Below are 14,100 nucleotides of genomic sequence, written 5' to 3' on the forward strand. Positions count from 1 at the left end.
TCTCGACCCCCCTAACACCTCAAAAGACAACATGGCAAGCGAAAGGACCCAAGATCTGAAACTACGCATTTTCTCCAAGGACAAAAACAAGACACTAACAACCAACTTAAAACACACCAAAACTAACGAAACAAAAAATCTAAACAAAAACAAGGAAGAACGCTATAGTCGAGTACCCCGACTATCAGATACCCGTTACTCAGATAACAAACTTTAAAATAAGTTAGCCGCGCACTTTGTTCTCTCTCCCTTGCTCTTATTTCTCGGCTCTGCTTTTGTTTCAGCCAGCGCCAAGAATGAGAAAGCAACACATAAAATAGACAAAAAACATTTATATTTATGTATGCTTGCTAAACATACACAATTTTAAGGCACATTCTGTATTTCAAAATATTTGGTTGAATAGCTTTGTTTGAAAGAATTCTATTTGCCGCGGATATTAGATTGCAATTTTTTACGTCCACACACATGCATAAATACATATGTATGTATGTATGTCGTTTTCTGGCTCTAGTGTCAAGGCTTGTCCTAACTACTTTGGTTTGAGAGCATTGGACTGAAAACGGAAAAGTTTTTTTGGGACAATCTATAGGTATTTATTAAGCTAATTCATATTCTTTGAAAGAGATAAATAAAGATGTACAGATCTTTAAAGGTTTTTGCCCGTCAATGGGACAAATGGATAAAGGGTTCATTATTCAATAGAACAAGTTAGCCGCGCACTTTGCTCTCTCTGAGCGCCGGCAGGGCTTTTTTCTTTGCCGCTAAGTTCGGCCGGCAACTATTTACATACACACATACACGCGTAAAAACATTTCGCATTGTCTGGCTCTGACGTCATAGCTTTTTTCTTTGGAGGTTTGTGGGCGTTAGAGTGGGCGTGGCAGTCTACTGAAACAAACTTGCGCTGCGTAAGAAGCTCAGGAATCTGCGCGCCAAATCTCCATAGCCAAGCTCTCATTTCAGTTAAAATTTTCTATCTAGCATCAAAATTGTAGGAGTTACAGTTTTGGGCGTTTTGTGGGCGTTGGAGTGGGCGTGGCAGTCTACTGAAACAAACTTGCGCTGCGTAAGAAGCTCAGGAATATGCGCGCCAAATCTCCATAGCCAAGCTCTCATAGTTTCCGAGATCTCAGCGTTCATCCGGACAGACGGACAGACGGACATGGCTAGATCGACTCGGCTAGTGATCCTGATCAAGAATATATATACTTTATGGGGTCGGAAACGCTTCCTTCTGCCTGTTACATATTTTCCGACGAATCTAGTATACCCTTTTACTCTACGAGTAACGGGTATAACAAGCACATTAACATAAGCGACTCAGAAAGTATGTGACACTTTTGACAGCAGCTAGTAAAAAACAGGTACTTAATCAATTAATCCTCTATCAACAACAAACAACTGGCTCTTAAAATGACTATGAAGATTAAACAATGGAATATGAATGGATATAGCAACAACTACTGCGAACTTCAAACAATCATTAAAAAACACACAACAAGAAACACTTATAAAATTTACCAGTCACAATCCCATACTGCAAAACCTTCAGGCCGTACTAGACACCTCAAACATACCCACTTTTGTCACTGGCGACTTTAACGGTTGGCACAAAAACTGGGGCTCAAATCAAAACAACTCAAGGGGAAAAATATTAGAGAAATTTATAACACAATCAAACTATATCTTATTAAACGACATGTCTGCTACTCACTTTAGCACACACAACACACTCACAAACGTTGATCTAACTTTCAGCAGCCCAATACTACAAATCGACAGCACATGGCAAACAGAAGATAATCTGTTTGGCAGCGACCACTTCCCCATAATAATTACCCTCTTCACCTCCAACACATCGAACCGAAAAGTCACTCCACCTAAGCCTACATTTTTAACCGGCAAAGCAAACTGGCTAGAATTTTGCAAGCTAACTGAAGAATACTCAAAGACAACCAAGCTCAAACATAAACAAGGGAGCAGCAACAATTCACAAAATCATCCTCTCCAGCGCCCACAAGGCAATACCCCAAACACACCCGATAAAAAAGACCCAAAATGTACCATGGTGGAACAATAACCTTAGCCCATTGAGAGTAGACAAAATGAAGAAATGGAACGATCTAAAAAGAAACATAACTACAGAAAACATCCTGAAGTACAAAAAAGCAAATGCACTATTTAGACTAACACTAAAACAGGATAAAAAAACAAAGTATAAACAACTTCACTTCCCAAATCTCACCCGAGACACCCCCAAAAACAATCTGGAGCAACATCCGACGATTTTGCGGACTCAACCCTCAAAAAAACATACACTGCCTATTTAACCCAGCCACAAATCAAAACACCACCCACAAGCTAGAAATCGGAGACTTATTTTGCAAACATTTTTCAGAAATTTCATCCGATACAAGTTTTACCACTACATTCATAGACCAAAAGCAAACATCACTTAATAACACACACACCCTGTCATACATTCCCAGCAAAAGAGCAATAGAAATAGAAAAGCCCATAACACCAATAGAATTCTCATCAGCACTAAACACACTAAAAGGAAACACACCCGGACTGGACAGAACTAACTACACAATGATAAAAAACATAGATAAAACAACAAAAAATAGAATAATAAACCTGCAAAACGCAATACTAAATAACTACGTCCCACTAGCCTAAAAAAAAATCTGATAATACCAATAATAAAACCAAACACAGATAAAACCAACCTAAATTCATACCAGCCAATCTCACTAATCTCATGCCTATCAAAAATTCTGGATAAAATTATAGCAAAACGACTGTAGTTGTTTGTACTAAACGACAAACTTACCCAAAACATCCAAACTGGTTTCAGAAAAGGTAAATCAGCTATGGGCAGTATACTGCTAGTTGACCATCCATTAGCAAGAGCTATCTCAAGAAGGAACCACGCATCCATCATATCCCTAGATTTTGCAAAAGCTTTCGACAGAATCGGAATCCACTCCATACTTAATCAACTCGCCATTTGGAAAACAGAACCAAAAATAACAAACTACATAAAAAATTATATGACAAGCAGAAAAATACTGGTTCGTATCAACTCCGACCTCTCCCATTTCAGCCCATGCAAAACGGCATACCTCAAGGCTCTCCACTTTCCGTGATCCTCTTTGTGATAGCATACAACCAACTAGCAGAAAAACTCACTCTTCATCCCAACATAAGCCTAAGCGAATATGCGGACGACTTTAAATTGATACTTAAACTAAAAAACAGAAAAAATATCAACATAAACCTTAACCCCATCATAGCCACCATTCTAGACCGGGCCGAATACTCTGGCGCCAAGCTCTCGACCACAAAATGTAAGCACCTGCACGTTTGCAGAAAGCAGAACTGCAACTGCACTTTATCCACGGGTAACATTCAAATACAAAACGAAACTTCACTAAAAATACTTGGCGTACATTTCAATAACAAACACAGGTGGAATACGCACACAGAACTACTCTCACACAGCCTCAAGCAATCAATTAACATAATAAAATGCCTCTCAAGCCCAAAATTCAACTGCAATACGTCTACACTTCTAAACGCCACAAAAGCAACCATCATCGCAAAAGCAGACTACGGCCTTCCAATCTACGGATATTGCCAAAAACAACATTACGAAAAATAAAATCACCAATAAACACTGCCTTCAGAACTGCTCTTGGCGCATTCAGGACGACACCTATCGATAACGTACTTTACGAAGCACGCGCAGACCCACTAGAAGATAGACGTGACCTCCTAACAACAAAAATTATAAAATCTTTGATTAACGCCAAAAACTCCACAATAATAAAAATTCTTAAATCATACCGACCACCAAAACGACCACAATACAAATCAACAATAGACCGCATAATAGAAAACTCAAAAGCCCACGACCTCCCCCTCAAACAAGCTACTCAACGTGCACAGACCACACCACCCTGGAACACTGATATGTGAAAAATCGACACAACGCTAAGTACATACAACAAAAAAAACACAACACCACAAATTTTTCGGAAACTATTTACAGAAATTAAGACAAAAGACAGTCAGAAATTCACCTACATTTACACAGATGGATCGCACACAAACACAATTACCAGCCTCGCAATCACAAACGAAACACACTGCATAAAAATAGACCTTCTACCACACTACTCGTCAGTGTTTCCCGCTGAGCTACAAGCAATAGTAGACGGACTCGAGATATTAAAGAACAAAAGAGGCAAGTTTTGCATATGCCCTGACTCTCTCTCTGCTATCGACGCAATAAAAAATACAAACAATATTGAACATTACACTTCACACGCCCGAAACCTGCTACAAAAATTCCCTAACAAATTCAAACTACTTTGGATACCCGGCCACGTAGGAATACCAGGAAATGAACTGGCGGACACCCTAGCAAAAGACGCAATTAAACAACCACTTATAACTATTGAAAATCTTAACACAAAAGACATGCTAAAATATATAAAAAACACACACCAAGCAAAAACACTATCATACATAACGAAGACATCAGTCTGGTACCAGTCAATTAACCAACTCCAACTCAACAGCTACCAAATCACAAAGAACAACCATTTATCCATCTCACGTTTACACCAGATAAAAATAACAAGACTCAGACTTGGACACACCAAAATAACCCACGCACACTACATCGATCCAAACCATACCAATACCTGCCATTGTATCAATAAGACACTTACTCTCCACTTGCAACGCGCTAAACATCCAAAGACAACAAATATTTAATAACACCAACCCACTAGTAGCACTGTCCAACCCCACACCACAAAACTTAGCAAAAATTATACAATTTCTAAAAAACACAAATTTATACCACCGCATATAGGATGACTCTACCTAAGCTTAACAATAGAAATAAATACTTATAAAAAACCCTAAAAAATATTCGATCTGAAGGCCCATGTCGCCATTGCTCAATATCATTGCTAGCTCATAATTTTAATTATTTGTTAGCTCTTTATAAATAAATAAATAAATAAGGCACATAGCCATTGGAATAATTTTTTTTTAGTTTATTTCGGTGGTGGTGGAAACCTCTTTATGAGCAAAAAATAGGTATAGTTTCATATTCATATCCTTGGCGTCGGCTCACATTACTGATTATTCGCAGGCCAAGTACATTCCCATCGTTGATGGTGAAATCCTAGTATGGAAAGAGTTCGCGCGCGTGATAGAGGAGACGAGCAGCACGATCGACATGTTTCCGATATCCCACATGAAAAAGCTTCTAAGCGTGGATACCGCTCACTTCCAGGATTTGTTAGAGTCGCTGGGCGTTCATCACAGAGTAGCTAGGAGTCTGGATTTCTTAGGATCAATGCTAAAGGTCGTAGCAGGAACACCGGATGCCGGTGACTTAGAAAAAATCAGATTCTCTGAAATGAAGTTAGTTGAGTCGAGCAAAAGACAAATTCAAATCAATACTAAAATTCAAAGCCAAATTAATCAACTAACCTCTACCGTCAATTTAATTTTGAGATCGGCCAAAAACTCACAGATAGATACTGGACATTTTTATGAGACACTACTTGCTAGAAACAGAATGTTGATGACAGAATTACAAAACTTAATGCTTGCAATAACCCTTGCCAAAATTAATATGGTTAGTCCGAATATTTTAGATCACAAAGACTTAAAATCAGTTTGGTTAGAGGAACCCACCAAAACACCCATTGGGGATCTTTTGTCTGTCTCGTCCGTAAAGATTCTGCAGTCCGCTAGCATTTTACATTTTATTATCAAATTTTCTAAAATTAAACTAGCTTGTAAGAAAATAACAATTTCCCCGGTCGCCCATGGTGAGACGATTCTGCAGATAAAAGATTACGTCGTCGCGGAATGCAATGGAGAAAATCACGCCATTGAGAACTGCTCCGCATCATCGGGAGCCACGTTCTGCCGCTTGGCATTAGAGAGTTTATGCGCTAAGGAACTGCATGCAGGTGGGGTGGCGCACTGCCGAATACAAGACGGCAATCTACAACCAATAACCTATGTGGACGAAGGGATCGTAATTATCAACGACCGAGCAGCCAAAGTCCGAGTGGACAACGGGACAGAAGTCTGGATACATGGCACACACCTCGTCACCTTTGAAAAACAAATTAATCATGTCAACACCCAGAAGAGAGCTCCAGGGGCAGCCAGCTTCCCTCTGTTGAACATCACCGCCAACCAGGATGTCCTCATCCTCCCGTACCTTCACCGCTTGAGTGAATGAAATTTGGAGTTCATCAAGGAGTTCAGAGAAGAAATCGACGACCACCAGACGCATCTCGCAGTAATTATAGCAGGAGCAATATGCTGCGCACTTATCTGCATCGGCCTCGCGTGTCTCCGGCTAACTGGGGCAAAAAGATCTGCGATCCAAATAGGAGAGGTGATCGCCGAGCTACGAACGGCCGAGGGCGGCCTTGACTTAGAGGGGGGAGTAGTTAACTGTGGTCAGCAGACCAGAGTCGTTGACCATAGTTACGTAAACATTGTCGCGCCGATTATACTGCCGACCAAGCAATGGACCGGACGCTCGTGCACAGACGGCAAACACTGCATATTTGCGTGGCCGCTGTGAGCCTTTGTTAGCCATAAGAATATTCCATTGTGTCAGTCTATTTTGAAGTCTTGAATAAAGAGCACAAGCTCTGACAATATTAAACTCCGGCTACTGCCGTTAAAGAACTTATTATTTTCATACTCTCTGAGTCTCTAGGCCAGCAGGTAAAGAAGGGCAGTCACCCTTCCAACATAAAATTCCTAATCTTCAGTGAATAGGAATAGCCAGCCGGCTCATCAAGAATCCGGCTTAACCCGGATAATACCCCAACATCCAGTACTTGCGATTCCCCTGGACCTAGAACCCTTGGCCCATAGGAAGTGGGACCGCTGCCAGACTGTTGGCTTTTGTATACTAGTGACTGCTGCGTGGGACCTGCCCGCCAGCTGACTCGCACCAAATAATTAATTTATATATTCTTGATCAGGAGCACTAGCCGAGTCAATCTAGCAATGTCCGTCTGTCTGTCCGTCCGTATGAACGCTGAGATCTCGGAAACTATAAGAGCTAGGCTATTGGGACTTGGCGTGCAAATTTCTGAGCTTCTTACGCAGCGCAAGTTTGTTTCAGCAGCGTGCCACGCCCACTCTTTCGCCCACGAACTGTGGTTCCTACAATTTTGATGCTAGAATAAAAATTTTATCTGAAATGTATTTTTCTCATCAATACCTATCGATTGATCCAAAAAAAGTTTGCCACGCACACTTTAACGCCCACAAACTTCAAAAAATCGTAAATATGAACGTGGATATTTCGGAAACTATAAAAGATAGAGAATTGGGATCTCAGATTTAGATTCCGTAGCCTCGTACGCAGCGCACGATTGTTACGCGAATATGCCATGCCCACTCTAACGCCCACAAACCGCCTAAGCCTGTGACGCCCACAATTTTCATGCTAGATAAAAAGTGTTAACGGAAATGCATGAGACTCGTCAATACCTATCGATTGATCCCAAAATCTTATACTGTTGTGATTATAATTTTTTATATTTTTAAATTTAATAATTATAACTGCAAGGCTATACAAACTTCGGCTTGCCGAAGTTAACTTCCTTTCTTTTTTTTTAATTTTGTCCAGGTCGTTTGCTTGACTCTGGAATCGATAGGTATTAACAGGACTAACACATTTCAGTTAACATTTTTATCTAGCATGAAAATTGTGGACGCCACAGGCTTAGGCGGTTTGTGGGCGTTAGAGTGGGCGTGGCAAAAATTTTTTTTATCAATCGATAGGTATGACCAACAATAACAATTTTTAAATTTAATAATTATAACTGCAAGGGTATACAAACTTTTTAAATTTAATATATATCTGCAAGAGTACACAAACTTCGGCTTGCCGAAGTTAGCTTCCTTTCTTGTTTAACATATAACCTCCTACGCTTGGAAATAACATTTCTTAGTTGGTTCTGAATTTCGAGTTTAATTTTATCAAAATCGGACGATTACATAAAATTGCTGCCATAGGAACGATCAGAAAATTGGTGGGAAAATAATATTAAACAACTTATAGCCTCGGTGTTTTTTGACATATTATCTTATACTATTGGGAGTAATTTAATAATTATAACTGCAAGGGTATACAAACTTCGGCTTGCCGAGGTTAACTTCCTTTCTTGTTTTTTTAATTTTGTCCAGGTCGTTTGCTTGACTCTGGAATCTCTTCTTTAAACACCTATTGTGTAATTTATAGACTTTTAGGAAAACACTTGCTGACATAATAATTATACTTATTATTAATTGCATTGGCATTGTTTCTAAATCAACATTTTGAGATTCTACTTTATTAACGACGTTCGCCGTTGAATCGACAACTTTTGTGTCTACAAAAACCATCTTGGGAATATTTTCCAAAATGCAATATTTTTTGCCACGTATATGTGGCGAATTATTATTTTGAATTTCGTTTACTTTATTTATACTGTTATTCATATAGAAAAACAAGGGAGAAAGCTATAGTCGAGTACCTCGACTATCAGATACCCATTACTCAGCTAAAGGGACCAAAGAGGAAAGTAGATATGCAAGCAGTAAAGCGAGATTGAAATGCCTAACCTACCCGCGATCTCAATATATGGATATGTGGGCGGTAGACAAATTTAGGAGTTATGGGCGTTAGAGTGGGTGTGGCAAACTTGTTTTGGGGTCTATAGATAGTTATTGAGAGAGACTAATACATTTCAGTTTACATTTTTTTCAAGCATGAAATTTGTGGGCGCCACAGGCTTACGCGGTTTGTGGGCATTAGAGTGGGCGTCGAGTACCTCGACTATCAGATACCCGTTACTCAGCTAAAGGGACCAAAAGGAAATGGAGATATGCAAGCAGCAAAGCGAGATTAAAATGCGCCACCTACCGGCGGTAGACAAATTTAAGCGTTGTGGGCGTTAGAGTGGGCGTGGAAATTTTTTTTGGATCAATCGATAGGTATTAACAAGACTAATACATTTCAGTTAAAATTTTTTATCTAGCGTAAAAATTGTGGGCACCAAAGATTTGGGCGGTTTGTGGGCGTTAAAGTAGGCGTGGTATCTACGCGTAACAAACTTGCGCTGCGTACAAGGCTACGGAATCTAAATCTAAAATCCCAATTCTCTATCTTCTATAGTTTCTGAGATATCCGCGTTCATATTTACGATGTTTTGAAGTTTTTGGGCGGTTTGTGGGCGTTAAAGTGGGTGTGGCAAACTTTTTTTAGGTTAATCGATAGGTATTGATGAGGACAATACATTTCAGTTAAAATTTTTATTCTTGCATCCGTTTGTGGGAGTTAGAATGGGCGTGGCACATTGCTGAAACAAACTTGCGCTGCGTAAGAGGCTCAGGAATCCGCATGCCAAATCTCAATAGCCTTGCTCTTATAGTTTCCGAGATCTCAACGGTTATCCGGACGGACGGACAGACGTACATGGCTAGATCGACTCGGGTAGTGATCCTGATCAAGAATTATATACTTTATGGGAAACGCTTCCTTCTGCCTGTTACATACTTTCTGTCGAATATTGTATACTTTTACACTACGAGTAACGGATATAAATATATTTGAGGAATATATGAATTGATTAGCAGCACTGGAACATCTACTGGAATAGTTTAAAGTTTACAATTGTGGGCAAGGGAAACTGAAATAATGTCGAGCACAACAAACGGAATTTTAATACACATATCTTCAATTCCGTTGCGTCGGATTAATAACTTTTGGATTTAGACAATATATCATTCAGAAACTTAGTCGAAATAGGTTTCGAAAAACTAAATATAAAGCGGTTCGAGCCACCGTTGCTGGTGGGAAAAATCCAAGGAAACTCCAGGAGAGGAAAACCCAAAGATAATGAAATCCGGCTTCGACTTGACAAAAATTTTAGAGCGGGGGTGGCTTGATCGCTGTAATTATACGAAATCCCAAGAACGGAGGATACTTTCGGGTTTTTACGCGACGTTCGTGTGTGTTTTTCTACCCTTGGAAAATATAACTGCTTAAGCCTAGCTTAACTTAAGCGCTCCAGAGCAAAGCGGAGACATAGAGGACAGTTGGAAAGGGTGTGGGATGTATACATCTGGAAAAATCTACCGCTCGACACTGCCTCCAGAAATTTCACGCCCTTCTGGTGTGAAAAATAATATTTATGATGGGTTACTTCAACATTAATTACAAATTCATATTTTATATAATTAACTGATTAGGATTTAATTTTTGTTGTGACTTTCGTTCCCCTTTTACTTTGCAAATCTAAATTGCTGTTGCACCAATAAAAAGAATCACCCTTTGCTAAACGGGTTTAATATGAATGACGAGGACTTCACATAGTTATATAACTGAGCAATTGTACACTGCGTTGTCTCCTTGACTATTGGTGGCATGGGCACTAAGCCATGTGAAGGACTTCCGAGAATTACCCTATAAACTCATTATCTTATCAGAAACGGGCGTTTCACCACTCAATAAATGTAAAACTTAATTGGTTTAACCGACAGCATCTGGGTAGTTTAGTATTTTGGAGTGGAACCTAGTTGAAGGTGTCTTCCGGAGTCGACGTTGGTCGACGTGTAATTTTCGGCTGTACACGAGCCAAGTAGTTTTTTCGAGGCTTTGAGGACCGACTGCGCAAAACTACTTTGGTTGGCATTTGTGTTCATAAAGATTTCTCGCTTTAGAACCAATGCTCTTAATTAAACAACTGTTCTTGTTGACTCACACAGTATTTTTGTTGAATGTCTGAAGGCGTCTTCGGACAACAGTTTATCGGCTAACGCAGAGTTGAACCCATAAAAGTCATCGAAGGACTCACTAGGTCGCTGTTTGCATTGCTCAATCTCTGATCGTATATTCCGGACTCAATAGATCGCTGCTTGCGATGTTCGATCTCTGATCGTATATTCGGAGCGGTCCTTAAATTCTTAAACTGAGCTTTTAGAGCCATACAAAGCTTGTTTCTTTTCTTTGTAGCTTGTAGCTTTCTTTTTAATTTCTCAAATACGGTCTAACAATTTCGGTTTCTACTTTAAAGTGTACAGCCCCTGTACACTAAAACAAATTGTTTTAAAAAATCATGTTTTTCAGTTTTTAATCAACAAAAATGGCCACATATACCAGTTAAGAATATCTAACGCTGCCTGAGCATTGAACTCTGTTTACAGGTTCTCGATATTTTAGAGGTCTTTAAACAGTTTAATAAAAGTATCTTTGGTTCTACCAACATTCGAAAAACTATTTAGTTTGGTGGAAAAACAGCTACAAATAGCTTAGTGTCGTACGCTCGTATCTTGTGCAGTGGAAAAAGTGTCTTAACAATTGGTTTGAGCGCATCCAGAAGTGTATAAATCTTGCTGCAGAATACATTGAAAAACAAAAAAAAACATTTTTGATGGTAGATAGTCGCATTTTTATTATTAGGCCAAAAATATATATATCACCCCTATGTAAAATATAAATTATATAGTATATATAATGATTTATTTCAGTTTCTCCAACAATTAAAGCAATTAATCAGTTGGTTGGAGCACCCGTGGAAAGAGAAGTAACATTGGAATGTGTTGTGGAAGTTTATCCCAAGCCACTTAATGGGTGGTACCGTAACGAAGGTAAATAAAGGGTTCTTGTTGTTATCACTTGGAACTAAATAATAACATTTTCAGACAATTTAAAAATACACAACGGGAACAAATATAATATTTCAGAGGAAATGATTAACTTGTACACATGGCATCTCAACCTTACTATAAGACACCTGACTAAATCGGACTTTGGAACTTATAGTTGTTCAAGTGTTAATGGGCAAGGCAAGAGTGAATCACGCATAAGATTGCAAGGTAAAACAACAATTTTTTTTAAATTTATATCAATAAGACAGCGTTGAACTTAAATTGTAAGAATTCATATATTTCCCTACCATGTGAGAGTAAGCTTTAAGTCCTTTAAAAAACTATGCTATCAATTGTTAATGAATAAAACAAGAAGAAACGCTTCAAGAAAGAAACGCTGGTAAACATTAAAAAAGTGTTTCGAAAACATACTTCTAACAGCTATTTTTACCGATTTGTCTATTGACACAGGAAAAATAATAAAACACATTGTTATTCCTGAAGTTTTTTTGTAATTGCATTGAACACTAGTCGGATTGTAAACTGTAATTTGTTTTTTAATAAGTCAAAAATGTTTTTCAATGTGAGGCTTAAAAATATGGATTTTTTCGAGTTTCTTTTTATTTTATCAATGTTGTAGATGGATAAGAATTTTGGATTGCCCATTTTCAAAAAATGTACATCATCTTTTCTTTTTCTGACGAGAAAATGAAAGTATTTTGTTACGTACGCCCTTCACATAGAAAGATTCACATAGAGAAACAACGACGAATCTTTAACCAGGGGGAGGGGTGCATGTGACTAACCAGACTCATACTGGTAAAGGTAAAGGTAAAAAAGAATTCGGCAATTCGCTGGTGTCGCGTGGCCAGAACAACCGCCACTATCGACCTATTGGTAACCATACTCCGGGAGCTGGCAAAGGGCAACAGCCGGCCGTTGACTCCCAAGATAGCAGATATCAAGAAACAGTAATCCTAGGTGGGAACACCTAGTTTATCCGATCCATACCCGCAGCCAAGTAAAAGCTCTAGTCTGGTATAAAATACCTTAGGCAAATAGAGAAGCAGAGAGAATCCAGTTGGGTGTCTTGCTGACGGAAGCCGGCAGCTTCGAGGGAAGGCGACTTTCCCTGGGGCAGCCGTCCACAGAGTCTTCTGTCACCAGAACCAGCCACCATATCCAACAGTTCTTGAGGAGAACACAATTGCAGCTCGAAAGAATCGTATGTGTCGAACCAGCGCCGCCATTTTCATTAAAAAGCGTGGAGAGGATCAACAATAAGGACGACATCCGACATACTGCGATGTTTGTGGACGCAGTATCCGTGATCTCCATGCAGCTGAAATTTGTTCAGCTGTAGAAACCATCCGTTCAGAGCCGTATCGACCAATAGCATACGTCGGAGAAAGTAGTGATGTAATATAAATGTGTTAATCGAGCCAATCAAAGCTAAAGTGAACTCATGTATAACCAAGGACCAATGTCCCCAAATAATACATTTGGATAACAAGTAAAAATCAAAAAAACATTGGAAGCATTCAAACATTCATTGAAATATATTTAAACCAACCGAATCAATAGACAAAGTGCGAATCATGATGAACAATTAGAGAGGACGAATCTCTCCACCAGCCGTTGAAGAAGTTGCATGCCTGTGGCATAATATATATATATTTTGTGTTTAAGTGAATTGGTATACTTAAGAACAGAGTAGTAGGGAAACGCGGATTCTGGGACAATTAGCATATTAATGGCCCCCGCCCCTTACTAATTAGCATATTAGTGACCCCCGCCTCTCACTAATTAACGTATTAATGGCCCCCGCCTCTTCATTAATGTATGCGGGTTCTGGGACAATTAGCATAAACCATAAATTTTCTGATTTTAAAAGGTTTAGATGCCATAAAAATGTCATGATCATATCCATAAAGAGTATAATAAATTGCCCCCCAACCCCACACCACCATGTGGCAATACTGATCACGTGACCTTTTTGCCTCATTATCAGCAATTAATATTCAGCAGGTGTTGGTGTACACGGGAGAAAGGTCGCACACTTTCCCCACATCCCCATGTGACAAGATTGATCATGTATCCTTTTCCTCATTATCAGCAATTAATATTCAGCAGGTGTTGCTGTGCACGTGAGAAAGGTCGCAAACCCAAAACATCTAAAGCTGGTTGCCTTAGAGGGACATGTCCGATCATGTTGGGGAATAACGTTTCCTATGATTGTAAAACTAATTTAGAAATCAAAAGAACCCCAAATAAAATAAATCCCACAAGTTAATGATTCTCAGATGTCATATATTTTCAAACAGACATTTTTTTTTTCGCCCCAGAATGTTTAACTGGTAAATTTTTTCAAGATCTCTCCTTTCTACAAACGGGTCA

The 14,100-nt window shown here is 39.2% G+C and overlaps 1 protein-coding gene across 2 annotated transcripts in view; it reads left to right on the forward strand.

Moving 5' to 3' along the window:
• DIP-lambda (Dpr-interacting protein lambda) overlaps positions 1-14,100 on the forward strand; it is a 1,126,682-nt gene that overhangs the window by 606,463 nt on the left and 506,119 nt on the right. For both annotated transcript variants that reach the window (XR_011605241.1, XM_070998417.1), the window contains exons 6-7: positions 11,584-11,703; positions 11,758-11,931. Coding sequence is in view for 1 of the 2 variants with exons in the window: in XM_070998417.1 (XP_070854518.1) it covers positions 11,584-11,703; positions 11,758-11,931 (294 nt within the window). In the remaining variant the exon portion in view is untranslated. The remainder of the gene's footprint in view (positions 1-11,583; positions 11,704-11,757; positions 11,932-14,100) is intronic.

The sequence above is a fragment of the Drosophila suzukii genome (assembly GCF_043229965.1).
Source record: "Drosophila suzukii chromosome 2 unlocalized genomic scaffold, CBGP_Dsuzu_IsoJpt1.0 scf_2c, whole genome shotgun sequence".
Lineage (NCBI taxonomy): Eukaryota > Metazoa > Arthropoda > Insecta > Diptera > Drosophilidae > Drosophila > Drosophila suzukii.